At 53.4% G+C, this 26742-nt stretch overlaps 2 protein-coding genes across 2 annotated transcripts; one reads left to right on the forward strand and one right to left on the reverse strand.

The window, feature by feature from the left end:
* The first annotated feature begins 2574 nt into the window (after nt 1-2574).
* Nucleotides 2575-15609, forward strand: Adck5 (aarF domain containing kinase 5). Its single transcript, XM_038342900.1, has 15 exons — nt 2575-2704; nt 10044-10147; nt 11148-11297; nt 13088-13163; nt 13278-13478; nt 13553-13693; nt 13772-13885; nt 13979-14110; nt 14187-14270; nt 14348-14429; nt 14493-14571; nt 14657-14748; nt 14822-15074; nt 15145-15261; nt 15344-15609. The coding sequence occupies exons 1-15, from the start codon at nt 2609-2611 to the stop codon at nt 15447-15449; spliced, it is 1827 nt and encodes a 608-aa protein (XP_038198828.1). The 5' UTR covers nt 2575-2608; the 3' UTR covers nt 15450-15609.
* Cpsf1 (cleavage and polyadenylation specific factor 1) lies at nt 15610-25794 on the reverse strand. Its single transcript, XM_038342899.2, has 37 exons — nt 25528-25794; nt 23709-23736; nt 23472-23605; nt 23271-23351; nt 22997-23148; nt 22768-22914; nt 22523-22662; nt 22329-22439; nt 22136-22229; nt 21944-22031; nt 21751-21873; nt 21613-21664; nt 21442-21536; nt 20916-20990; nt 20759-20839; nt 20589-20678; nt 20371-20481; nt 20158-20299; nt 19900-20078; nt 19679-19815; nt 19430-19604; nt 19108-19314; nt 18931-19020; nt 18704-18847; nt 18474-18626; nt 17755-17871; nt 17591-17681; nt 17431-17515; nt 17211-17352; nt 16981-17133; nt 16719-16895; nt 16578-16644; nt 16452-16499; nt 16217-16372; nt 16021-16150; nt 15809-15947; nt 15610-15729 (listed from the first exon to the last, which is right to left on the reverse strand). Exons 1-37 carry the CDS (start codon nt 25669-25671, stop codon nt 15682-15684), a joined length of 4326 nt encoding a protein of 1441 aa, XP_038198827.1. The 5' UTR covers nt 25672-25794; the 3' UTR covers nt 15610-15681.
* Nucleotides 25795-26742: the final 948 nt, after the last annotated feature.

Below are 26742 nucleotides of genomic sequence, written 5' to 3' on the forward strand. Positions count from 1 at the left end.
CTAGAGGTAGGGACTAGGAGGGTCCTTGAGAAAGGCAGGTGGCAAAGACCTGATTCTTCTGGGAAACTGTACCCCCCAAACTCCTCCTGAGGTCCCAATGACAACCCCAGGAATGATCTTCTGAAGTTCACACTGGGGAACCAGTAGGTTTATTGGGTTTCCTTACAGAGCATGGGTGAAGGGTCACTTAGTGGAGTGCGGGTGCTCCCATCCAAAAGTCTGCACTGAGAAGCCTTAACCAATAGGAAGGTGGCTTTCCCATAGACAGAGATGGAGCCCCTCACCTCCCTTAGTTCTTCTCTATATCTCTCCTATAACTGCTTCTCCAGGGCCCCAAGCTCACAGGCAATAAAGGCAGAATTGCACACAGATGATTGGGTGTGGTAGCTGGATACTGTGGTAAGGGTCCCATGACCCTTCACCTGCCCACCTCTCTGAGGGAAGGCAAACAAGCCATCTTTTTTTTTTTTTTTTTTTTGGTTTTTCGAGACAGCGTTTCTCTGTGGCTTTGGAGCCTGTCCTGGAACTAGCTCTTGTAGACCAGGCTAGTCTCGAACTCACAGAGATCCGCCTGCCTCTGCCTCCCGAGTGCTGTGATTAAAGGCGTGCGCCACCACCGCCCGGCTCAAGCGATCTTTTTTGAGCGAGTTCTAGGACAGGCTCCAAAGCTGTCTCGAAACACACACACACAGACACACACACACACAAGTTGTATTCCCCTGAAGAGATGCCGTGGCCACGGCAATGCTTACAAAGGAAAACATTGTCTTGGGGTTGGTTTACAGTTTCAGAGGTTTAGTCATTGTCACCATGGTGGGACATGGCAGCAGACAGGTAGTCATGGTGCTGGAGAAGCTGAGCATTTACATCAAGATCCACAGGCAACAGGAAGTGAAACTGTGTCTACACTGAGCAGAGTTTAAGTCTAGGAGACCTCAAAGCCCACCCTCACAGTGATACATTTCCTCCAACAAGGCCACACCTAGTCCAACAAAGCCACACTTCCTAATAGTGCCACTTCCTATCAGTTTATGGGGGTCAATTATATTCAAACTACCACAGTCTCGCAGGCCACTGGCTGGCCTGTCTTATGGTTCAGTTGTGACCTCATAGTGCTGAGGACTTTGACCTGCTCCCTACTGTATATCTGAACCTGATCACCTTCCTCTCTGCTTCCACCTACCCCTCCCATCTGTTTTATGAATAGCCAGGTCTTGAAACACTCGCTTCTTCCATTTAGTCTTGGGGTTTGTGCACCCTGCATCCTTCTTGTCCCTGACATCTCACACCCCAGTTACTCCCAGACGTCTCAGCTACAACCAACACTTCCCAGGCCTGGAAAGGAGTAGCTCCAGAAAGGGGCGACCCTGAAATGGGTGCCACTGACCTAGATTCTCTGGCTCAAGAACTTTGTACCCACCTCATATTTGACTTTCTGCCTCCTTGCCAGGCACTCCAAACCCAGTTTGGGATTGAAGGATTAAAGGCATGACACAATCTTAGGACCTGCTTCCATGGCCAACCCAGAAGGCACCTTCCCAACTCTGGCAAGTATGAAAAACAAAAAAAAGGGAAGAGGTCTCAAAGAACACAGTGATCAACACAAGATGGTCTCTCCGCCCTAAATGGCAGGGGTTGAGAGGGAAGTAGGTATCACAGAGAGCAAAGAACAGGGAACACGAGATCTCGGACTCTATCTCTCATCGTGGGCAAGAAAGCTAAGGTGTCTCTGGCTCAGCGTGTGGCTGGCTAACGTGGCTGGCCCAACAGTGGCTCTGGAGGGTGCCGTCAACTGTCATTCCCCGTGCAAGTGAACACAGAGAGCTGTAGGGAAATGACCAAGTGTTGGCTTTGAGTTACACTGCCACCTTCAGGGAGGACAGTGAGCTTGACAAAATTAAAGAGCCATTTCAAGGGTCTGGAGAGATGGCTGTGTGGGTAAAATTGCTCCCTAGGAAGCCCAGTTCCTAGAACCATGTATGAAGCACTCCTATGAGCTAGGATGGGGAGCTAGGAGAACTGTCCATGAGCTTGCTGGCTAGTTAGCCTGTGTGCACAGCACAACAGAAACTAGACCTGCTTGAGAACGTGGGTCTGCCAGGCAGTGGTGGCATACACCTTTAATCCCAGCAAACCTCCGTGAGTTGGAGGTCAGTCCAGGACAGCCAGAGCTACAGAGCAATCCTGTCTCGGGAAACACAAACAATTTACTCTCGAAAATTGTTTCCAGGTCAGTCGGTGGTGGTGCATGTCTTCAATTCCAGCACTTGGGAGGCAGAGGCAGGTGGATGTCTGTGAGTTCGAGGCTAGCCTGGTCTGCAGAGTGAGTTCCAGGACAGCCAGGGCTGTTACACATAGAAACCCTGCCTTGAAAAGCCAAAAGAAAACAAAACAAACAAATCAAAACAAAACAAAAAAAAAATCCCACAAAAACAAATACAAACCTGGAAGTGCCTCCTAGCTCTGAGCATGAAACTGGGCTCTCCCATGATGCTATGCCGAGGGCGACCTCAAGGGGCCGCTGCGGCGAGGAAGAGGCCTGCACGTCTTGGGGGCGTGGCCCCTCCACGCAACCCAGCGCCGTGGAGTGAGCGCCGGGCCGGTGCGCATGCGCGTGGCCTGCTCTCTCGCGGGGTCAGCTGGGGACCAGGGACATCTGCGGCGAAACCAAGAGGAGACCGCTGCCGGGGACATGTGGCGGCCGGTGAGGACCCCGCCCCCGCACGCCCTGGACCCGGGCCCTGACTCTGTGCTCTCCGCACCCCTGCGTTGGGTCTAACTCGGTACCCTGAGATCCTGGACCCAACCCAGGCCCGGGGCCCTACCCATTGATCCCAAAGCTCTGGAGAATTCTCAGGTCCTCGGCCTCCCTTTGCTCCCCAGATTCCCCTTGGGAAGACTCAGCATCACTTGACCTTACCCCAGGGTCTTGTCCCTCCTGCCTTTGTCCGCGGCGCACCCCCTCCGGGTCTCCACGGGAAGCTGCTCTGTTCCCTCTACCTGCTTCTGGGGAGGGAGACACCCCATGACACCCGCTGAGTTTGGCATGCCCTGGCTGCATTGGCCCCCTGTTCTGGCCTTGGAGATGTCCTCGCCTGTCCCCTGGCCTTGGAGAATGGCCATTTCTGAGGTTGTATTGTTTTAAAACTTGGACTTCTCCGAGGTTGTTTTTCTAGTCCATCTGGCTTTGTAGGTTACACAGATAGACACGGAGTTGGGTTAACTTTTGGCTTGCAGTGAGCTGCCCCGCGGTGGGCGTGCTTTCTGATGGAGCCTTGTCAGTCGGAGACTCAGAGAGAAGAAAATCGTGCTGGCTTTTAATACAGCTCCTTAGAACTGCACAGCTTCTCCCCAGAACCGTGTTAGTCACCCCTTAGTCCTCAGACAGCCCTGGGGAGTGGAAAGGCAAGTTTTTTGTTTTGTTTTGTGTTTCGACACAGAGTTTCTCTTTGTTTCCCTGGTTCCTGGAACTCACTCCTGTAAATCAGGCTGACCTCGAACTCACAGAGATCTTCCTGCCTGTGCCTCTTGATGCCGGGATCAAAGGCGTGCTTTTGGAAAGGCAGATTTTTAACCTTTGATTAAGAGCTCCTGCCCAGTTCAGTTGAGTCCTTGCAGGTCACTGTTGTGGGCTGGTGTCCTTTTACTAACACTTACTCCCTCTAGCTCCAGTCCCCAGTCTGTCTCCTCCCAATTTTGGGAAATGCCTCAATTTCCTTCTTGGTGTTAATGGATGCCAGGAGCTGGGTGAAGCCCCCAACCAAACATTCCAGACTTTTTTTGGATAAAGATGTTAGGAGCAGAGGTGACGCTTCCAACCAAACAGTGAGGTGCACGAGCCATCTGTCCTGTTAAACTTCTTAGTCTGGTCACGTTTTTTGGGGGGCCCTGAGTCTTGGCAGTGACTTCCTGGCACGTGCAGACTGGCTCATCTGGACATCTTCCATCTTCCTCTCACCTACTGAGTCTGACTGGAGCGTTCTCCTAGGCTATACTTTTTGCTGTTTCGTGCAGTCTCTGGAGAAGAACTGATTGAATGTTTCTGAAGACACGTTGTCCACACATTCCCTGTAAAAAGCCCGAGAACTACCAGGCACAGTGGCACCGCGCTTGGGAGGCAGAGGCAGGAGGATTTCTGAGTTCATGGCCATTCTGGTCCGTGTAGTGAGTTTCACGCCTGCCAGAACCACATAGTGTAACCCAGTCTTTTAAAAAATAAAAATAAAAACAGCAACACGAGGACCAGGTGCAGGGAGCCGGTGGCACTCTGTCCACACTGGAATGGGTGACAGGGCTACGTGTGACAGTTGTAGGTCAGGATCACCGCTGGCTGATGTGGACCTGCTCAAAGGGGCATGTTCTGGGAGGAGAGAATGTACTGTCACCCTCTTTGTCTGCTTGCCAACCGTGTGGTGGTGGTCGCTTCCTGAGCTGCCACCACCAGCAGAGCTGTGGGCATCACCGACCTGGAGAGAAGGGTCACGGTAGACAGAAGACTCCGGGATCATTTCAACAATAAAGGTTTTCTTTTCCGCCAGGGCTGATTATATAGTGTTCAACTGGCTAGCGCTGCTGGTGGAGCTTCAGCAAACCTTCAGCAAACCGAGTCTTTAACCCTCTTATCTGAGTCCTTCCTTTTGCACTTCCCTGCCCCTGTGGCCTTGTTTTGCCCCAGAGGACATTCCTCCACACCCTTATCTCCTGTTTGTAGTCCCTCCACACACACACACACTCCTGGGGCTGCTTGTAGGTCAGGGTTTAGATTTGAGGACAGAACTGCAGGCCATGTGGACCACGACACTGGGCACCTCTTGTTCGGGATTTGTTTGGGGTTTGGCTGTAGATTGACTCCCCATCTACCCCCCCCCCCGTGCCTCTTGGGGTCTAACATTCTTTCTCATTTGATGGGGATTTCAGAAGATAGCTTAATGGGTGTTGGGGAGCCTACCCCAGGAGGACCCAGGCATTTGAGTAGCCCTCGAAGCGGGTGGTAACTCTGGAGTTTTCAGCACAGGGCTTTATCTATTTGACGTCATGACTGGCATCTCCTACCTGACTTTTGTTGTGGATAAATCCTGGTAGGGCAGAGGACACTACCGGTGCCTCCTGAAAGAATCTTTGTTCTACATCCCAAGTGAGGAGGCTTCAATTGCAGTGCTAATTCCTCAGAGATTATGGGGGAAGGCAGTGGGAAATGGGCCCCAGGCCTTGCCTGCAAGAGTGGTTTGCACCATTTGGCAATGGGGGAGAAGGTTGTGTGCTCACCAGAGCCCTGACAGTGATAACCAGTCATTGGAGCTGGGGTCTCCTGTATACTCGATGTCCCTGTGAACCTTTAGCGACTCACCTGTGAGTTCTGACTATTCATCGCCCCAGCCTTTCATAGATGAGCCGTGTGACAGAAGTCCCCTTCTGGGGCATACTGGGTGGACTGATCTGGCCAGCCTTGTCTCCTCTACATCATGTCTTCAATATGAAGTTGTCACCTAGACACTGTATTGTCCCAGCATCGCCAGAAAACCCAGGTGCTGCTAACAGCTTGGCTGAGGCAGCACAGGCCTAGTTGGAGAAGAGCGAGCCTGAGACTCATGAATCTCCCTGAAGGACTTTTTACCTTTTCCACGGGGAAGTTTTGGGTCGTGAACATTGAACGCTCAGCCTGGCTGCCTCCTTTAAGTCAGCATGGGGCCGTATTCAGGCCCCTCCCGCTCATGCTGGGGCTTCATGCTGGCTTCCGTTTATGATTCTGGGCAGGTTTTTGTGAGCTCTGTCCAGCACAGAAGGGCTTCATGTGGGAGACTTCCTGGCTTCTGTTGCCTCAGGTAGCTGTGTCTTACTCTTTCAGCTTCCAGTCTGCTGGCTAGCAGGTTTGTGCATCCTCTTCTGGATAATCAGTCTCAAGTAATCACGGCCTGCCTGCCTTAGTCATTCCGTGCCTTTCTGTTCTCAGCCTGGCTCTGCGGCCCCTTGGAATCCCAGCCAGTCCTCTTTTGCCGCACTTAGTGAAAGTCTTCTTTCTGTGTGCTCAGGGTGTCACCTGTCTGCTAGTGTTGGAAATGGTCTGATTTCTCTTCTAAGAGAAGTAAACCAGGTTTTGTTTTTGTTTTTGCCATTTGAAAAGCAGGGGGAGGGGACTGGAGAGATGGCTCAGTGGTTGAGAGCATTGGCAGCTCTTTCAGAGGTTCTGAGTTCAATTCCGAGCAACCACATGGTGACTCACAACCATCTAAAGTGGGATCTGATGCTCTCTTCTGGCTTAAGATGTACATGCAGATAGAGCACTCATATGCATGAAATAAATAAGTTTAAAAAAAATAACGCAGTGGGAACTGGGGGTTGGAGGAGGTGGTGCACACCTTTAATTCCAGCACTCACGAGGCAGAGGCAGGCGAATCTCTGAGTTCGAGACCAGCCTGGTCTACAAAGCCGAGTTCCAAGACAGCCAGGGCAAGACAAGACAGGTCAAGCTGAGTTTTCAAGACACAGAGAAACCCTGTCTTGAAAAAGAAAAAAAGAGGAGGAGGAAGAAGAAAACGGAGAAGAAGAAAAGCAGTGGGAAGCTGATTCTCCGCAAACAGTTCAATCTGGGTAGTGGTGTGAGGACTGTTATCTGTGTTAGCTGGAGAGAGCTGAGGACACCAGCAAGGAGCTGGCACAGGTGCAGAGCCTTGAAGTGCTCTATGGGGAAATCTTTGATCTCAGTGTGTCCTTGGTGCTCGCCTGCTGTACACATATTCATAAAGTTCGGTGTGGTGGGCAGTGCTCCCTGCACTTGGGAATCCTTTGTGAATGTAAGTCACACTCATTGCTTTCCAAAGCAAGAAGCCAGGCTTATTGAAGGAAACTTCATTTGCATAGATAGATAGTGCCGTAGCCAGGAGCCTGTCCAGAGTCTCCCAGGGCTTCATTTGCTCTGCTGGTATGAATGACATCTCTAGCCTTTACCTGCCTGGTCCCTAAAGCCCCCTTTTTCCATGACAGTCTAGGCTACAGTGAGACCCTCTCTCAACAAAACAAAACAGAAAACCTGAAAAAGCACGATTTCCCCAAGTCGGGTCATAGTAAGAGTCTCTAGCTGGTGCCAGGTTAATCCCGGGCACAGAGTCTTCTTAGATTAAGGCCCTGCCCTAAAATAGCTGCCTTCTTTGCAGAATGCTACCTCCTTTCCTGGGATTTTGTTGTTATAGGAAATAGTCTATAACTTGTTTTCGCCTTGTGCTACTGGATACTGAACCAGGTCTGTGCATGTGCATGCTACCCCTTTTTTACTTCTGTTTTGAGACAGGGGGTTACCTTTGTACACCAAGCTGGCCTCAAACGTTCGGTGATTCTCTTGTTTGCCCACCAGGTCCTGGACTGCTGCCATGGATTTTAGGGTTTTGTTTTTGGGTTTTTTTTTTTTTTTTTTTTTTTTTTTTTTTTTTTTTTTTTTGCCACAGGAGTATACATATCCATTGAGTACAGGGCCTGTTTCCTCATTTACACCCACGCAATGATCAAACCAGAGCTTCTACCACCTCATGCTTGCATCTGCCTTTTTTTTTTTTTTTTTTTTTTGGTTTTTCAAGACAGGGTTTCTCTGTCACTTTGGATCCTGTCCTGGAACTAGCTCCTGTAGACCAGATCTCGAACTTACAGAGATCCGCCTGCCTCTGCCTCCTGAGTGCTGGGATTAAAGGTGTATGCCACCATTGCCCGGCTTCTACCTATTGTTTTTGGTTGTGAGCCTAGCCTTTAACATCTGAGTCATCTTTCCAGCCTCTGCTTCCTAAGTGCTGAGTGCTGGGATTAAAGGCACGCTCCACAACACCTGCCAGGGCAAACTTGTTTGCTTGATTATTTGTTTTTTGAGGCAGAGATCTGCCTGTCTCTGCCTCCTGAGAACTGGGAGTAAAGATGTGCGCCACTAGTGCCCAGCTTTGTATTTTCTTTTTCTTTCTTTTTTTTTTTTTTTTGCTTTGTATTTTTTCAAAAATATTTTATAGCCAGGTGTGGGATGATGCTTTTAAAGATTTATCATTTATCAAATTTTCATTTATTTTACATTTATTACTTTAATTTTGCGTAGGTATTTATGCGTTTGCATGTGGGTATGTTCACATGAGTGCTAGTGTCCAAAGAGGCCAGAGGCCTGGGATCCCTGGAGTTGGAGTCACAACCATTGTGGGCTGCCCCCCAGGTGCCGAGAAACAAGCTCTGGCCCTTTGCAAGAGCAGGAAGTGCTCTAAATCACTGAGCCATCCCTCCAGCTTCATGCTTTCCTTTAGTCCCAGGACTTGGAAAGCAGAGGCAGGTGGATTTCAGTGAGTTTGAGGCCAGCCTGGTCTATGTATTGAGTTACAGGCCAGCCAAGGATATATAATGAGATCCTATCTCAAGTAATAATGATGATGGTGCTTTATTAGTATATATTAATTATACATAATAATGAGTTTCTTCTTAAGAGTTTGTAAAAATTTATGTGTTTTGTTTGCATGCCTGTGTGCACATGCATGCCTGGTTCCTGCGGAGGTTATGTGTTTTGTTTGCATGCCTGTGTACACATGCATGCCTGGTTCCTGCGGAGGTTATGTGTTTTGTTTGCATGCCTGTGTACCACATGCATGCCTGGTTCCTGTGGAGGCCAGAGCAGGCAACAGATTCCGGGAACTGGAGTTTTAGATGATTGTGAACTGTCATGTGGGTACTGGGATTCAAACCAAACTCCTCTGGATGAGCAGCCTGTGCTCTTAACCACTGATCATCTCTCCAGACCTCGGCCCTTTTTTTGAAGCAGGATCTTGTTGAATAGCCCTGGCTGCCTTGAACTTGCTCTGTAGATCAGACTGACTTCTAACTCAGAGATTCACCTGCCCCTTTTAGGTGCTAGGATTAAAGGCGTGTACTACCATGCGCAGCCCATAATAGTGAATTTCATTCTAGCATTTTCACGCATGTATACAATGTATTTTAATTACATTCCCCTCCCACTATTTTCTCTCCTCTTCCCACTCTAGATGTTCCCCTCCTTTCCAGCTAGTCCACTTTTCCCATTCACGGGGTGTGTGTCACTATAGTCAGGAGCCTGGGCAGCTGACCAGTGGTTTACTGCAGAGTCCCCCTCTTCCCCATGACAGGCTATTGATGGGTCCAGTCTTACGCAAGTCTTAACAAAGTTTATGTGTTCAAGAGTACAGTAGCCATGCTGTGCCCAGAGAAGAGCATTCCAGAGCACTTGGTCCCATCAGCTCTTTCGTCTCTCCCATCGTGTTCCTGAGCGTTGGAAGGGGTGATGTAGAAGTCCCACTTAAGGCCAAGTGTTCCACAGCCACACTTGCTTATTCTCAACACTTTGATCAGTTCTGAGTCTGTGCAGTTATTGCTGCCCACTGCAGCAAGAAGCTCTGTGGCCAGCGGGATAGTGGCGCTAATCTAGGACCTGAACGTGATTATTTAGAAGACAGTTTGATGGGCACAGCATGTCCTTTTAACAAAGCAGCAACTACTACTTCCTCTCTGGGCCTGTGACTTCCCCGGCTATGGCTTGGCCCAGATTTCCAGTTTCAGCTCTCCTTGACTCTTTTTGCTTTCAGAACAAGGTCCCAAAACAAAAGCCACTCCTGTGAGACCACTCTTAGAATCGGTGGGTGGGCATTGCCGACATGTCTCCCATGGTGTGGCCCACTTCCTGAGGCCACTGGTTAGTGGTCAGCACCAAGAAATAGTAAATGACAGGTTAAGGGTGCTACCTCAGAAGTGATGTTGGCCCTTATCACAGACAAGCCAGGTCTGGACTAATTTTCCTCCCTCAAAGATGAGGCATTTCCAGGAAGGTCTTTCTTCTGCTTCCAGCTTCTTCATCCAGTAGGCAGCCTGCGTCTTTATTGCTAAGACTGGTGTCCAGGCAGCTTCCTGCCCGGAGCTCTGGAAGCACGGTCAGCCCTCACTGAGTGGGAGTTCGGGGCGCACTGTTTGGTGTAGCTCTGATCCAGGCTGATGCAGGTGCCAGGCTATGACTCCGTGTCCCTGCCTCTGCCAAGCCTTGCCATCTTCCTCCTTCCCAGATGCGATTGTGCCACTTCCACTCCGCTCTGCTGCAGAGCAGGCAGAAGCCCTGGCCATGCCCTGCCATATTCTTCAGGAGGAACTTCAAGAGCCCACCGCCCAGGTAATGAGACCCCTGCACCAAAGGCAGGCGCCCTTCCCAGATGGCGGCTCTGTGTAAACCACAACGATGAGGAGGTCCCCCACACTGGAACTTTTCTCCTGTACCCCCAAAACAGGATGTGTTTGTGTCTGTGGTGTCTTGGAACCAGTGATTGGTCGCACTCTAGAGACAGGTGCTCCCCACAAGAACTTTATGAAGAGCACACACTGACTCATTGGAAGGACTACAAATCAGGGTGCTCATTCCATCAGATACACAGGGTTATTTGGAGGGGAGTGGGAGCACCTTGGTGGGGCATCAGGCAAGGGCTGAGAACAGCAGAAGAGGTGTGGGGACCGCGTGGCTCTATGAGGAGGAAGCCCACCTTTTTTTCTTCTCTTTCCCTCCCTCTCTTATTTTTTTTTTCTTGTTTGTTTTTCGAGATAGGATTTCTTTGTGTAGCCCTGGCTGTCCTGGAACTCTCTGTAGACCAGGCTGTCCTCGGACTCACAGAGAACCACCTGCCTCTGCTTTCTGCGTGCTGGGATTAAAGGTGTGTGCACCACCACCCGGCTGGAAGGCCCTGGCAGAGCGGAGGCGGTGTGAACACAAGCGGTGTTCTTGCTGCTGTTGTACTCAGCATATGTGGATGTTTGCTGTTGTGGGCAATATGGGATCTAGTCCATTCCTGTTTTAAGTTCTTGCTCAGTTTGGTTTGTGCTGACTTTAGCAGTACTAAGTCTCACTTCCATTAGGATCTCTCACACCATCACAATGGGGATGGTGGTCCAGTCTGCAGACTGCAGATCTGGACTGGCCTGCCCAAGAGACAGCCAAAGAAGACCTTCTCCCCCAGCATCTGGCATCTGTGCTGTTGTGAGGTCTAGGAAAAGGGCCTTGTGTTGGGTGTTCTCTGGTGGCTACATGGCCCCCTAGACAGGACTTCAGGAAAGAGGGAAGCTGAGGCACCAGCTCCCTTGTGGGGTGCAACACTTCCATCACCTGCCATGTCTCCTCTTAGGACCTCAAGAACCAGGCTGCTGTGGAGGAGGACGCTCTCTGCCACTGCGGTGGGGGTGCCCTTGCTCCTCGGAGCCCGCTATTTCATGGCAGAGGCGCAGGAGAAGAGGAAACTGCGCCTCGCGGTAGATGGCATTGGGCGCTTTGGCAGGTAGGAGGCTGTGCCAGACCTGGTATAGCTTGGGTGGGATGCCATTCTCCACATTCCTCTCTCCCAAGGGCTGTGGGGGTCTTCTGGGACTTTGCAGTTAGCATGCACCAACATGTAGACAGGACAGGGGACAATATCCCCACAGACTTTACCACATAAAGAAGCTGCCCTGTTCTACCTCCCTACCATGCAAGGGGACCTGGTGTTCCAGATGTAGAGGCTTGGGCCTGGGTGGAACTGACTCTTCACTCCTAGCACAGTGCCAAAGGGTTTTACAAAGTTCCTTCCCCTCCTAGGGAGGGAATTCTTGCAGATGTTGGCCCAGCCTCATTGACTTTGCAGATGAGAAAGCTTCTTAACCCGAGTGGTTGAACTGTAGTGGTCAGGGTCAGGGTTCCATGGTGCAGGATGTCTGTCCTCTTGCTCCACGTAGCTCTGAGTGCTGCTCCTCCCTGAGCTGGTGCTGCCTTCTCGGGAAGGCTTTGGTCCCGACATGTCACTGAAGCCCGGCAGTGGTGGCGCACACCTTTAATCCCAGCACTTGGTAGGGGAGACAGGTGGATCTCTGTGTCCCTGAGGTTTATCGCAGCTAGTCCTCGGGCATGTCTGTGGTTGGATACCTGTTCCCAGCCTTGAGGCCCCCACACCTGTCCTAGGTGGTCCTGCCTGGGACTCTGAGGCATCCCTACTGACAGGCTGAACAGTTTCCTGTGTTCTGTGGGCCCCGAGTTCTCACAGCCCTGCGACTGGTGAGCGCAGAGCCTAGTGCCCTTTCTCTCTTTCTGCTGCTCTCACGACTCTGTGCAGGGGGCTTGCAGGTCCCTGACAACTGCCCTGTGCAGCCCACCCTGACTAATAGGAAATGAGCCTCACAGCTCACTGCTAGGCCAAGGTGGGCTGTGGCTGGGTGCTGGGGGGACTGTGGACCTCCAGGTTCTCTGCATCTCCCAGCCCCCCCCCCTTTTTTTTTTAACTTTTTTTTCTTTTTTGGTTTTTTGTGTTTTTGAGACAGGATTTCTCTGTAGCTTTGGAGCCTGTTGTCCTGGAACTAGCTCTTTAGACCAGGCTGGCCTCAAACTCACAGAGATCCACCTCCCTCTGCCACCTGAGTGCTGGGATTAAACGCATGTGCCACTACCACCCAGCCAACATGTTTTTTTGAGACAAGGTTTTACTCTGTAGCCCTGGCTAGCCTAGAACCTGTTAAGTAGACCATGCTGGCCTTATATTTACAAAGATTCCCCTGCCTCTGTCTCTCAGGTCCTGGGATTAAAGGCAAGCACCACTACACCAAGTTTTTTTTGAAACTTTTGAGACAGGGTATTGCTAAATCCTTCCAAGTTTGTGGTCCTCCTGGGATTGAGGGAAACTGCTAACGGTCCTACTTCCTTTTGTTTTGAAGTTATTTCAGATATCTGAAAATGGCTGAGTATGGCAGCTCACACCTTAATCCCAGCATTACAAGGCAGAACAATCTGATATTTTGTGTTTGATACTAGCCCACTCTACATAGTGAGCTTTAGACCAGTCAGAGCTGTATACTAAAACCCTGTCTCATTCTTCTCCCCACTAACTCTCAGCAGTCTGTCTGGGCACCCGAAGGATGCTGGCATGAGTAGTATTTCATTAGCTCATAAGGGCACGTGTAACTAGAGGCTGAACGTGAGCCCAGCCTCACCTTGGGTACAGGGGCTGATGGGTGAGGTCAGACTTTGGGCTTACGGCAGAGGGCCCACAGGAACCAACCCAATCTCCAGCCTGCCTGGGGCTTAAGCTACTTCTGCCTGCAGGTCTCTGAAGGTTGGTCTCCTCATTTCCCTGGACTACTGGTGGTGCACAAATGTTGTCCTCCAAGGAGTGGCAGAGGTCTGTCCTCATATCTTGAGCACATGCAGGGAGGGGGAACACTGGAGGTAGGGGTGCTGGGGGGACCAAGGAGTGGCCACCCATCCCCAGCCTTTCCTCCATGCCTGTGGTCAGAACAGCCCGGAGTACGTGGAGGTGATGTCTGCATGTCACCAGCGTGCGGCTGACGCCCTGGTGGCAGGAGCCATCCGCAATGGAGGCCTCTACGTGAAACTGGGTCAAGGGCTCTGCTCCTTCAACCACCTGCTGCCACCCGAGTACATCCAGACATTACGTGTGTTGGAGGACAAAGCTCTTACTCGGGGCTTCCGGGAGGTAAGCCCAACTGATGGGGAGGAAAGAGCCTGCCTCTGCAGCCCTGGCAGTGACTCCAAGGTCATTCTTGCCAGGTGGATGAGTTGTTCCTTGAGGACTTCCAGGCGCTGCCTAATGAACTCTTCCAGGAGTTCGACTATCAGCCGGTGGCTGCTGCAAGCCTGGCTCAGGTGCACCGTGCCAAGTTACATGATGGCACCTCTGTGGCTGTAAAGGTATCTATGCCGCTGCACACTAGATGGATGCTGGGCCAGCTGTGACCCTGGATCTCAGTGTCCCCTGGCCTACTGCAGGTACAGTACATTGACCTACGAGACCGCTTTGATGGGGATGTGCACACTCTGGAACTCCTGCTGTATCTCATAGGGCTCATGCACCCCAGCTTCAGCTTCAGCTGGGTCCTACAGGTAGTGCCACCCATAGCAGGTAGGGGAGTGGCGGCTAGTGGTAAATGCTAAACCTAGATGTGACTGACCTGTCTGCCTATATATAACCTCTAGGATCTGAAGGGGACCCTGGTCCAGGAGCTGGACTTCGAGAATGAGGGCCGAAATGCTGAGCGCTGTGCTCAGGAGCTAAAGCACTTCCATTATATTGTTGTCCCTCGGGTGCACTGGGACAAGTCCAGCAAGGTGAGCTGGGTAGAACTTTCCCTGAGGGTGGGGCAACATAGGCCTGCTGAGCTCATGCAGCCTCTTGCTCTCCCAGCGGGTGCTGACAGCTGACTTCTGTGAGGGCTGCAAAGTGAATGACATGGAGGCCATCAAGGAGCAGGGGCTGGCAGTGCAGGACGTGAGTATCGCATGCTGGGGCAGGGCAATGGGGGCTGGGCAGTGGGTGCTGCCATGGATTCCCTATGCTCTCCCTAGGTAGCAAAGAAGCTAATCCAGGCTTTTGCTGAACAGATATTCTACACTGGCTTCATTCACTCTGACCCCCACCCTGGCAATGGTAGGAAAGGCCCCAGGGTGGGATCTCAGAGGGGTGGCTTGAGCTGACACGCTGTGTTCCTAGTTCTGGTGCGGAAAGGTCCAGATGGAAAAGCAGAGCTGGTGCTCCTGGACCACGGGCTCTACCAGTTCCTGGATGAGAAGTAAGATGGGGCCAGGCACGAGGGGGTCGGACCTCCCTTGGGCCCCTCTTCCTGCAGCTTGGAGCTCAGTTAGGCCTTCCTGCAGGGACCGATCCTCCCTGTGCCAGCTGTGGCGGGCCATCATCCTGAGGGACGATGCTGCAATGAAGACACATGCAGCTGCACTTGGGGTACAAGGTAAGGGCGAGTGTTTGTGGAACAGGCAGGAGCTTGCCACTGTGTACCAAAAGGGACCTCCTGCCATCTCCAGACTACATGCTGTTCGCTGAGGTGCTCATGCAGCGGCCTGTGCGCCTGGGCCAGCTCTGGGGCTCCCACCTGATGAGCCGTGAGGAGGCGGTCTACATGCAGGACATGGCTCGTGAACACTTTGAAGGCATAATGGAAGTGCTCAAGGCACTGCCCCGGCCCATGCTACTAGTGCTGCGGAACATCAACACAGTGCGCTCCATCAACTCAACGCTGGGCACCCCTGTTGACCGCTACTTCCTCATGGCCAAGAGGTTGGTGAGCCAAGGGGAAGCCTGGAGGTGCTGCAACAGGTTAGCAAGCTGATGTGTGTATCTGATACAGTGCTGTCTGGGGTTGGAGCCGCCTGGTGGGTGCAGCATACCACGGCATTTACAGCAGCAGCCTCTTGCGCCACGTCAAGATCATCTGGGAGGCATTCAAGTTTGAGGTGGCTCTGAGGTGAGTGAACATGGGGGCCGGATGGGTGGCTGGCCAAGATCTGCTCCCCATCGACTTACAACCCTTTACCCTGCTCCCCTAGGCTGGAGACCCTTGCCATGCGGCTCACTGCCCTCCTGTTGCGTGTTCTGGCCCGCCTGGGCTTTGCCCCCAAGGCAGAGGAGGTCTCCCAGTACCTGGAGATGTAGGTCCCTGCCAGGATGACTACAAGCTTGCCAGGGGGCAGCAGAGCTTCCAGCCTGGGCACACCGAGCAGGCCCAGTGCAGATCTCTCGCCATCCGGGGCCTGGAATGGGGAACATACTATGGGGCTCTTTAAACACAATGACCACACACTCATCTGAAAAATCGTTTTCTTTTGTTTTATACAAAACGGGTAGAGCTAAGTGTACAGGGGCGGGGCGGGGTGGGGTCACAGCGTTAGAAGTGAGCGGTGACACGGTCTGTTTCCAGCAAGTCATCCAGGATCTGTGGGAAGATGGGAGGTAGAGACGTGGGTGGGTAGGGCAGGTGAGGCAAATGGGCTAGGGTGAGGGGTGGTACTCACAATGTCGGGTGTGGTGCCGATCTTCTTGGCCAGCTCACTGCGCTCCATGGTGCTAAGGTACAGGTAGCGGTTTAGCAGCTCTCCATCAAGGACGTTGCGCACAGCGTTCTGCAGGATGCGCCGGTCCATGTGCAACATTCTGGGGTGGTGGACATGAGGAGGTCAGAGCACAGCTAGGGTGCGGGGAGCGACCCGGGGAGGGGCACACTCACCGGAAGGCACGCGGGTTGAGGCCGGCATGGTGGGGTAGCATGGTTGTCAGTGCATTCTGCAGCATCAGCAGCCGCCGGTACGTCTTCTCTTGCATGGGCAACAGGAGCCCAATGCCACCGTCCAGGGTGGCTGAGGAGATGCTGTGTGAGCCAGGCTGACCCTCCCATCCCTAGACACCCCTACCCCAGTACTCACCAAACCATGTGATATGCTTGTTTTCCCACACGACTGACTTCTTGCTGGGTCCCTCAGCAGCACCTCTGCACGGGGTCCTCCAGAATGTGTTCACATGGGCACCCACGTGGAAGTCTGCCCGGCGCAGCAGGCGCATGCCCCCAAAGCTCTCTTTGGCTGGGCACAGGAACTCAGGTCATGCCCTGTCCACTGCCTGGTACCCAGCCCAGGAAGAGGTCAGAGAGGAACCACTCACCTTCCGGCAGATACATATACACCATAAGATTGCGGTCTCGGTCAGACACTGACGAACAGAGACCCACAGTCAGCCTCAGCCACCCATACCCTGCTAGTATAGCCTCCCACAGACCCACACACTCACCTAAGAAGCCCAGCTGGGCATTGTCCACCATGAAATCCACGCTGTATACCTCCAAAGGCTTGGCATCCTGGGGAAAGAAAAGGGCAGTATTAGAGCAGGCACTGGACTGGTGCCCACCTACACACCTGTCCCTGTGAGTACCCGGGACACCAGGCTCAGCGTCTTGCTCTCCTCCTGGTAACGCAGCAGTGAGATGCTCTTCATGACATCGGCGGCCAGGATGAAGTTCTTGACACTGATCATCTGGTGGATGTAGAGCTGGGTGTCAATGAAGGCCATGCCTGTCAGCTCGCTGGCCCGCAGGCTCCACAGGAAGATCTGAGGGGCAGAAGGTGGTGAGCAGAGCGGTGGGGGAGGCAGAGCAGCTGCGACAGGAGAGAGGGGAAGCACAAGAATAACACACTTTTTGGCCGATGGCTGACACCAGGTGGCCATTGCAGTGGCATAGCGCAGTCACAGGCCCCTTCTGCTCCTTCTCATACAGGACCTTGAACTTGTTCTTGGTCAGGGGCTGCCCAGGTTCAGGCACCACTTCAATCACGTCCATGATCAGGATCTGGAAGGGCAAGGGAATGCATGGAGATGGCAGACGGTCTGCTGGGGGCTGCCTGCCCCCCACCCAAAGGCCCTTACCCGCCCACGGCACGTGACTTCCTCCCCCTGCATGAGGCAGGTCCCAGCAGCCACATAGCCCTTTAGGCCTGAAACGGTCTCCTCACTGCGTAGTGACACAGTCTTCATGCACGTGACATGCTCCCATTCCTCTAGCTCGATCCTGCATGAAGCCAGGCTGTCAGCACCTGCCACCTCTACGCTGCCAGCGGAGAGCAGCCCCTGGCTGGTGCAGCCTCACCTGGCATTGGGAATGGCCTCCCAGCTGACTGGGGAGATGAGCTGGATGGAGAAGGCTTCCTGCTGGGGGTGGATGTACCTGTCGTCTATGGGGGGGGGGAATGAGTCACCTTGTAGACTGGGCCAGGCTCTGCCCCGCCCTACCCGCAAGCGTTGCCTACCTCTCTCAATGGCCTCGAATTCCTTCTCCTCACCGGTCATGCGAGGGATGCGAGTGCAGGGAGTGTTGGTGCTGGTGGCCACAGCGTACACCTGGGGGGGAGGGGTGTCACATGCCAGAGGCCAAGCTCAGAAGACGCCTGGGGAATGTGGGACAGGGACAGACCTTGGACTCTACATGGTAGGCCACATAGTGGGCTGTGCAGCGCAGTGGGATCTTCCTGACAGGCCACGGAGCATCATAGGACAGGTAGGCAGGCAGGACGCTGATCCTCAGCTCACCCTAGGGGTGCAGAGGGCAGCAAAGTCAGTTTGGTCTGGGGTGAACAAGGCCAGAGCCAATGAATCTAGGCCTCCCCAAGTGTTCTCTAGCTCTGGTGATGGGATATCCGGACTGCTGTGTTGGGTAGTGCCCTGGAGAGGCTAAAGCTTTGGTAGCCTAACTCTGTCTAAGCTCACTTCATGTTGGTGGACAGTAGCACAAGGCACGGGAAGGCCAGGGCCAGAGGACCCTGAGGACTGGAAACAATAGTAACTCCAACAGTAACTAGGCAAAGGAGTCGATGCCTGTGACCCAGGCCACCCTTCCCCAGCGGTTGGAAAGCACGTGCCATCAGGCCTTAATCACTGCTACCATCTGGAAGGCACAGATGGTTAAACAGGTCAGAAGCATGTGCTTGCCACAAAACTGAGAGAGGCAGAGCAAAAGGTAAAGTCAGCTCAGCCTGGCTCTTGGACCAAGTCTGAGGTGACTTCACTGGTCATGTCCACCCCTGCTGTCCCGTCCTCAGTCTTCCCAGGCTAAGCCACAGTTGAGTTCCTCGGCCCTAGCCATCTCCACTACCCTGGCCCTCTGCCCCACAGCTGGGGGCCGGGCCTGCTTACCTGTCTGTTGAAGTACAGGAAGCCACGAGGGCAGTTCACATTGTGGAATGGAGCAAAGGAGTCAATGGGGCCATCAATGCCCATGGGATGCAGGCGCAGAGCCCCACGGCCAGTCACCAGGAGCCAGTGAGGCGAGGGTCCACAGATGAAAACCTGGAGGCAGGCACTCTGAGCGCACTGTGAGTGACGCTCCACCCTCAATCCAGGCCCTTGCCAAGCCGCTTGCCTACCCCTGAATAGCCATAAATATCTTCAAAGTAGCGGAAACGTGCCACACGGCCCCGGAATCCAGGTCCCTCCTCGGTGCTGCATCCTTCTGTCTTCTTCTTAGATGGCTTCGGCTTCTTCTCACGGAAGTTGATGTTGTGGGGGACCTAGCAGAGGCCACAGTAAGTGCTGGATCTTCCAGACCCTGCTGGCCTGGCCTTCCAATCTACCCCATGCTCAACCATGGCACCTTCTTGAAGCGAACTTTGAGATTTCCCTGGCCAAGCTGAGAGTCATGGGGGAAGGCTTCATAGATAAGCAACTCCTGGTCCACGTGTACCTGAGGGAGCCAAGCAGAGACAGCTAAGGGGAGGGGAGGGGCATGAGGATGGGCAGGGCCTTGGGAGGCAGGTGACAAGGAGCTTACCAGTAGGTAGGGCCTGCTCTGCCGGCTTCCCAGGGCAACCAGCAACACCTCCTTGACCAAAGGCAGCTCCCCCTGGCGTGTGGCCTCCTCCTTTCGGACTTCACCTTGTGTAGTGGGCTGTCCAAAAGAACTGTCCACCAGGACCCGCTGTCCCACAGGGAAGTTCTTAACTAGGAACACCAGCCGCCAGTCTGGGAGCTGGTAGATCTGGAGGGAGGGCAATGGTTAAGACTGGGAACAAAGGCTACTGTGGTATGGTTGTCGTGTGTGTGTGTGTGTGTGTGTGTGTGTGTGTGTGAGAGTGAGAGAGAGATAGACCCACCTCCATGGTGCCATTCTCCCGCACCAGCAGACACCAGTGGGTGGGGTCTACCCTGAAGGGTGCAGGGTCACGGTCAGCTGGGGGCTGGTTGCTCCTGCGGGCCTCCTCTTTGCTGGGACTGAAGAGGGAGCCGGAGTCCCCATATAACATCTCTTCCTCATCATCCACTGTGGGGCTGGGAACCAACAGACAGATGCATCACAGCCTGCCATGGGGACACCAGCAGCTCGCATATCAGTCCCTACGCACCTTGTTTCTGAGCCCAGACCTTCAGCCTCTGAGCTACTTCGGCCCCCCAGTTCGTCACGGGCCCCACCCAGGCGGCTCTCAGTGGTAAACATGCCACTGACATCACGGTACAGGCAGAGCGCAATCACCTTAGACTGCTGTAGAAAATAGGATAGGGTTCAGACAAGAGCAGGGGGCAGGCAGTGGGAAGATGGGGCATTAGGCAAGCATAGGGGGCCTACATGATGCAGTGGAGGCTTGTGTAGTGCCAGGCGGTGGTGGCGGCCACCATATGAATCACTCTTGAGTAGGAACATGGTAACGTGACCCTCAGCACTCATGATGACCACATAGGGATCAGCCACAGCACACTGGACAATGGGGGCACCCAGGTCCACAGGGATGAAGTGCAGTTGATTCACTGTGGACACAAGGTCTTTAGAGTGAGGTGGCACACCCACACCACCTCAAGACCCATGCACACAGACCTGCCCACCTACCGCCTTCCAACAGGCGAATGCCCAGCGGTGAGACTTGGACAATATAGCGATTGTCCCCAATGTTTCCGGCAAAGACTGTGGGGCCCTGTGTGGCAAAGCCACTGGTGTCCAGCTCCATGATCTCCTGGCCAGTCTGTAGGATCTATGGCGACAGTGGTGAGTGGTGCCCTTCCCCAGGGGACCCCGATCCTAGTCCCAGGCTCTCCTTTTTACCATGGTTGAGTCTTCCCGGCTAAGAATAAGGAAACCGTGCCGTCGCCCATCCTCCTCTGCTTTGGGGGCAGCAGGCTCCTGCTCTGTGCTTTCTGCTTTGGGCATTTCTTCCTGTGAGGCCAAAAGAGGAGCAGGCCGGGGGCCGCAGTCTAGCCCAGTGTCCCCAGGCGCCGCTCAATTCCCTCCCCTCTGGGTCTCCTTCTCAGCCCAGTTTCTACCTCCTCTTTCCGCACTGGAGCAATGACCGTCCACATATCATAGCAGCCAGGAAGTTCAAAGGTTGTCACCACCTGGGGCCGGATACTCTTCTAGAATAAAGATGGGGTAGGAATGAGGGCTCAGCCCAACCATGTTGTACCAGGAGTCTCCCACCCCCACCTACACATACCTGCAGCACTGACAGGGCCCCGTTTTTCCCGTAGCCGGAACAAACCACAATCTCCAGATCTGGCTCAGGACTGTTCTGAAACTACAGAGCAGGGTAAGGACACAGTCTCCCATTCCACCTCCAGGCTCTTTGCCTACAGTCCCAGTCCCTTGACTACCTCTTCAGAGAGGAAGGCAGGCTCGCCCACAGCAGCATTGGCACAGGGCCCAATGTTGAGCATGCTGTCACACACCTGTGGACACAGCAGTGGTCAGGTAGAGTCATGATGGAGGACTCTCATTGGTTAATAAAGAAACCGCCTTGGCTTTTTGATAGGGCAGGATTTAGATGGGTGGAGTAGACAGAACAGAATGCTGGGAGAAGGGAAGTTAGTAAATCGCCATGCCTCTCCTCTCTGAGACAGATGCGATGGAGCCAGTTGCCAGGTCAGACACGCTGAATCTTTCCTGGTAAGATACCACTCGTGGTGTTACACAGATTATTAGATATGGGTTAGTCAAGATGCGAGTAAGAGGCTGAAACTAATGGGCCAGGCAGTGTTTAAATGAATACAGTTTGTGTGTTGTTATTTCGGGGCATAAGCTAGCCAGGCGGCCGGGAGCGGGGCGGTGGGAACATGGCCCGCTGTTCCTCACTACAGAGTCAGGTAAAGGGTGGATACCCACGGCCTTCCCTAGTCTTACCTCAAAAGAGTAAGTGGCCAGCTGTGTGCCTGACTGGGCCTCACTGCCATATACTTCAATTTCATCCACCTCATCCTGTGGCACCGTCTTGCCTCCTGCAGCAGACAGAGTCCAGCTGAGTCTAATTGTGGACTCTGGCCCTCCCCTGCTTATCCTAGTCCATCGTCTCACCTGTCCAGCCTGCTGTAGGGTCTACTCGCTTCTTCTTAGAGGGAGGCTCTTCCTGTAAAATGAATGAGTATCCCTGAGGCTGTCCCACACGGGGTCACGGAAGAGCAGGCCCAGGGACCCTACATGGTGGGCACTTACCTTGTCAGCAGCCTCACGGACAGAGCTGGCCAGGGGCTCCTGCAGCTTCTCTGTGTACTTGAGGAGGAGGGAGTTGCCCAGACGAGAGCCCAGGAACAGGTATCCCGGCTCCATGGTGACCATCTGAGGGAGAGGTGTGACTAAGAGCACAGCCGGACCTAGGCCCGGACACTCCCAACCTCGCCCCACTCACACTGGTGGTAAGGACGCTAGCAGCTGCCTTGTCAAAGTGAAACGCTCGGACACTGCGCATGCCATCAGTGATGAGGGTCAGCACGTAACTGTGGGTAAAGGAAGGGCATCAAGTGGACAAGGGACACAGAGGCACCGAAAAGGCCAGAACGTGGGCATCTCGAAGGTCAGGGTTCATGGGCTGTGGGCTCACATCTCGCCTCCCTTGAGGGAGATGACCATCTTATCGTAAGAGATGAAGGCTGCCTGTGCGCAGTCCAGGGTGATCCGTACGCCCTCTTGGGTACCTATGGGGTACACATTGATCATGCAAACTGGATGCCTTGCCCTGAACACAGCCCTCTCCACCAGGCCCATCCCACTTTGCCGATTTATATCCCACTCACGTAATGGGAAAGAAGTGGTGCCCGTGGTGAGACTATTGAGAGCCACACCGTATGGGGGAACACTCTGGTTCAGGTACAACAGAGAGTTAACAGCAAAGATCACCACCCCACCTGGAGAGAGACACCGCTGTTAGCAGTTCATTGCTACCACCCCACCCCGCACCCATTGCCATTCAACACAGCCAGACCTTTACCTATGGGCTTGGGCACAGCCAGGGCCTGAGTACAGTCAAAGGGCAAGCTGGTGAGGGACCAGATGACAGGATGGACTTTCTGTGTGATGTTCAGCGAGATAGCCACAATGGAGCACGTGTCCTGCCTCACAGCCACCCGCCTAGAGCAGCAGGCAGGTCATCCAGAGGCAGTTACCCATCCCCCTATACACAGCCCCGCCTGCGCAAGACATCTGGGGGCCCACAGCAGGGGGTCCCAGCCTCACCCGGGCCAGGTCTGGTTGGGTTCGAACAGGATGAGCAGGGTGGGCTCATAGTAGCCATGGAGGAACTGCAGGTCAATGATGTTGAGCAGCTTCTCATCCAGAGCCCGCACATCGATGATGTAGCTGGGCAGGAAGCTGGACCTCTGTCTACAGACCAAAAGTGTTAGCAGGAAGAAGGGACAGGGCAGAAAACTCAGGACAACCACAGCCACCCCAGTTTGGTACTCACCCTTCGCCCATGAGCCCCTCATGCTCCTCAGCCAGGCTTTCTCTGCGGAAAGGCAGAACTACCAGCCTCGTGCCGTAGATGAGCATGGCCGCACAGCGCCCGTCAGGGTCCACCCGTACACGAGGTGTATGCACATTCTGCACAAAGCCATCCTGGGGGCAGAGGGGACATCAGCTGGACTACAGAAGGTCTGAGGGAACCACTGGGGCAGTCGGAGAGAAATGCAAGAGGGAGCTGCTAGGCTTAGCCTGGGCCACTTCTGGGCTTGGCTTACCCGAAGTTCAGGCTCCTCAAAATAGTGGAGAGACAGGGTCTTCAGGTCATGGGTGCCTGGGTCATACTCCACCACTGACAGCTGGAGGCAGGAGGTCATAGCCCGTTCAATACCAACCCTGACAACACTGGGACGCAACCAGCACTGCTCCCGAAACACACCGCTGTGCCCAGGACCTCCTGCCAGACTCATACCGCTCACCTTCGCGTCTTTGAAACTGAGAAGCAAGGCATCACGTTTGGCGCCCGCAAGTTGCACGCTGGCCATGGACATGACGTTGCCAAAAAAGGAGAAGGAGGCTACCAGCTCTAGTTTCTCTCTATGGGCCTTCCCCTCTAGAGTGGAGGTCAACAAGTCAGGCCTGGGTCCTGTTCCTGGGCCACCCACCCACCCACACCCCGCCCCGGTGCAGGGCTAGAATGGCTATCCTATACTTACCTGTGCCCCCATCACTCTTGGTCAGAGCCTGGAAGGGGAAAGGAAGCAGGAAGAAGTCACACACTATGTAGTAGCCCTATCTCATCCATGAACACAGTCATCTGAAGGACAGAAAGTCCACCCAGGGATGGCCCCTGCCATCAGCAAGCTCTGGAGCCTGCCCTGAAACTTCGACCAGGCTGGCCTCAAACTCACAGAGATTCACCTGCCTCTGCCTTCACCAGCCGGTGATGCACCTCTTTAATCCCTGCACTCAGGAGGCAGAGACAGGAGGATCTCTGTGAGTTCAAGGCCAGCCTGGTCTTCTTAGTGAGTTCCAGACAACCAGAACTAATAGACAGAGAAGCCCTGTGTCAAACGATCCCCCTTAAATAAAAGCAAACACTCCCGTTAATTCCCAGTGTACAGTTAGTTGCTTTCTCCCTCACCTTTAAAGTGCTCTCTCGACCTGAGTTCTGTTCTTAGCATTCCTATCAGGCGGCTCACAAGCACCTGCAACTCCAGGGCCTATTCCTGGCCACAATGGAATAGCAACTACCCCTGTAACTGCTAAAACCAAATCCAGACCCATTACCCACAAAACTGACAAGATCCTGGCATCACTCTGTTCCCCTTGAATGCCACCTCTATCCATCCTGAACCTGATGGCTTCCCATCACCTCATGGATACACTGGTCCAGGCCACCATTAATTCTTGCCTAATAGCTATAGGCACTTCCTGACTGGTCTCCTTGGACCTCTGTCAAACATAAGTTGGGTAAGATAATTTCTTCGCCAAAATCCCCTTCTTGGAGAGTGTGGCATGGAGTCCCACCCTTGTTACTTCTCACCTGTTCTCCCTGCCTTCCTCCATCCCTTAGCCTCTATTACAGAAACAGTTTTGCTTGAAACCACTTTGACTACCCCCCATACTTCTTCATACCTCCTTGTCTATTTAAATCATTTCTACAGAGCTGAGATTTCCCAGGTCTGCTGCCCACTAACACCGCATCTCCCTGTCTGTATACGGTGCACATACATATATGTAGACAAAACACTCACAAAAAATCAAATGAATAAACCTAATTTTAAAACTTTAGGGGAAAAGGTGGGAAGAAACTGCCCTTTTGGCTTCATTTTTGTTTTGTTTTTGCTTTGCTTTGTTTCGAGAAAGAGTCTCACTATGTATCCCTGGCTGGCTTGCAACCAGTTTAGACAGGAACATCCAGAAATCTGTGTGCTTCTGCCCGAGACTGAAGGCCTGCATTACCAAGACCCACGGAAATTGCCTCTTGAAAGAAGGCTTCCTGAACCACTTGCTGTCACTCTAGCAACCAAAGCACTCCTATATCTTATCTATTGATGGGTTTGTTCCACTTTACTACAGCTACGGCCAGTAGTCGGTCCCCAAGCTACATCCAGCCTTGCTCCTTTAGGGAGAAGTTGTCCTTCCCCCAACAAACTTGCTCAGTCTCAGAAGCGCTGTTTGTTTGGAAGCGCCCAGCCTCCTTCACCAGGTCTAACTCCCGGAGACACTGCGGCAGTCTGTGTGGATTCATTTACTAAACGATCATCTTCCGCAAGGGCCTGGTTCACTGCCATATCATTTCTTCTAAGCACATGAAAGATCTGCAACAACCTGCTGGAAATGCCAAAGAACAAGTAGGAGACCGTAGGCAGGGGCATCCCAGCGAAAGTAGGACGAGGCCAAACAACACGGTAGTGGAGAACCGGCACTGGGGACAAGAGACCGTAGGCAAAGCTCGGTTCCTGCACTGGGGTACCTGCCGAGGTGACTGCGGTATGGCCTCAGCATCTCCGCTTCGGAGAAGCGGCTTACCTCGGCGTCGCGGTTCAGACGATACACATAGAGCTGCGAGGTGCCGGCCACCACGAGGTTGCGCTCACTGTTATTGAAGAAGTTGCAGTACATGGCAAACTCCAGCCCGGTGGGCGGGTGTGCCTGCTTGTACACCGCGTACATGTTGCCGCCACTGTCACGCCGGAGCCGCCGACTCGGGGGAACAGAGACGGCAGCGGACTCGGCCCGGCCGCGCGCGCAATCCCAGCCACCAGGTTCCGAGTCTCTGCGCCTGCGCTTCCTGCCCGGACCTGCCTTCTAGGAGGACCGACCTGATAGTTGAGAAACAGAGTTCCGGACTACTTCGCCTGTGCGCCTGCGCTCCGCGGCTGCCCTCGAACAGCGGCCCCTAGTGGCCGGTCTTGGCAAGAACTGAAGCTCCTGGCAAGAACTGAAGCTCCTGGTTCCAGAGTTGGAGGGTTCCTCGTTCCCACTCCGCTCCCTCCAAGGTTTTCCTCCTTAGCTAAATCTAGAACCTTGAAATCTCAGGCAATAAAGGCAAGGTCCGGAAGACACAGGAACATGTAAAGTCACACTTCCCCTGCTCACTCAGTGAACGACGGACTATTTGGATGTCTAAATTGGTAGGTAACCCTTGTATCACACTAAAGATCTCTTTTTGAAGAGATTTTGTTGTTGTTTTTTCTTTTGTTGTTGGGTTTCTTTTTTTTGGTTTTTCGAGACAGGGTTTCCCTGTAGTTTCTAGAGCCTGTCCTGGAACTAGCTCTTGTAGACCAGGCTGGCCTCGAACTCAAAGATCCGCCTGCCTCTGCCTCCCGAGTGCTGGGATTAAAGGCGTTTATTTTGGGGGGGGGGGGGTTCGAGACAGGGTTTCTCTGTGGTTTTGGAGCCTGTCCTGGAACTAGCTCTTGTAGACCAGGCTGGTCTCAAACTCACAGAGATCCGCCTGCCTCTGCCTCCCGAGTGCTGGGATTAAAGGCGTGCGCCACCACCGCCCGGCTGTTGTTGGGTTTCTTGGGGGAGGGTTGGGGGTTGTTTGTTTTGTTTTTCGAGACAGGGTTTCTCAGTACTTATGGAGCCAGTCCTGGAACGCACTCTGGTAGACTAGGCTGGTCTCGACTCACAGAGGTCCGCCTGCCTCTGCCTCCCAAGTGCTGGGATTAAAGGCGTGCACCACCACCGCCTGGTTTCCTTTGTTTGTTTTTTGAGTCAGGGTCTCGCTATATAGCCCTG

Source organism: Arvicola amphibius, chromosome 9 (assembly GCF_903992535.2).
Source record: "Arvicola amphibius chromosome 9, mArvAmp1.2, whole genome shotgun sequence".
Classification (NCBI taxonomy): Eukaryota; Metazoa; Chordata; class Mammalia; order Rodentia; family Cricetidae; genus Arvicola; species Arvicola amphibius.

Excerpts from the sequence above, each read along its gene's own strand:
- Adck5 (XM_038342900.1), top strand. The coding sequence starts at position 2,609 with ATGCGCGTGGCCTGCTCTCTCGCGGGGTCAGCTGGGGACCAGGGACAT. Across the intron at positions 13,694-13,771 it reads GCACCTCTGTGGCTGTAAAG|GTACAGTACATTGACCTACG; the intron begins GTATCTATGCCG and ends GGCCTACTGCAG. Across the intron at positions 14,430-14,492 it reads TGACCCCCACCCTGGCAATG|TTCTGGTGCGGAAAGGTCCA; the intron begins GTAGGAAAGGCC and ends CTGTGTTCCTAG.
- Cpsf1 (XM_038342899.2), bottom strand. The coding sequence starts at position 25,671 with ATGTACGCGGTGTACAAGCAGGCACACCCGCCCACCGGGCTGGAGTTT. Across the intron at positions 19,605-19,678 it reads GGTCTGGGCTCAGAAACAAG|CCCCACAGTGGATGATGAGG; the intron begins GTGCGTAGGGAC and ends GTTGGTTCCCAG. Across the intron at positions 19,021-19,107 it reads AGAGCAGGCCCTACCTACTG|GTACACGTGGACCAGGAGTT; the intron begins GTAAGCTCCTTG and ends TGGCTCCCTCAG.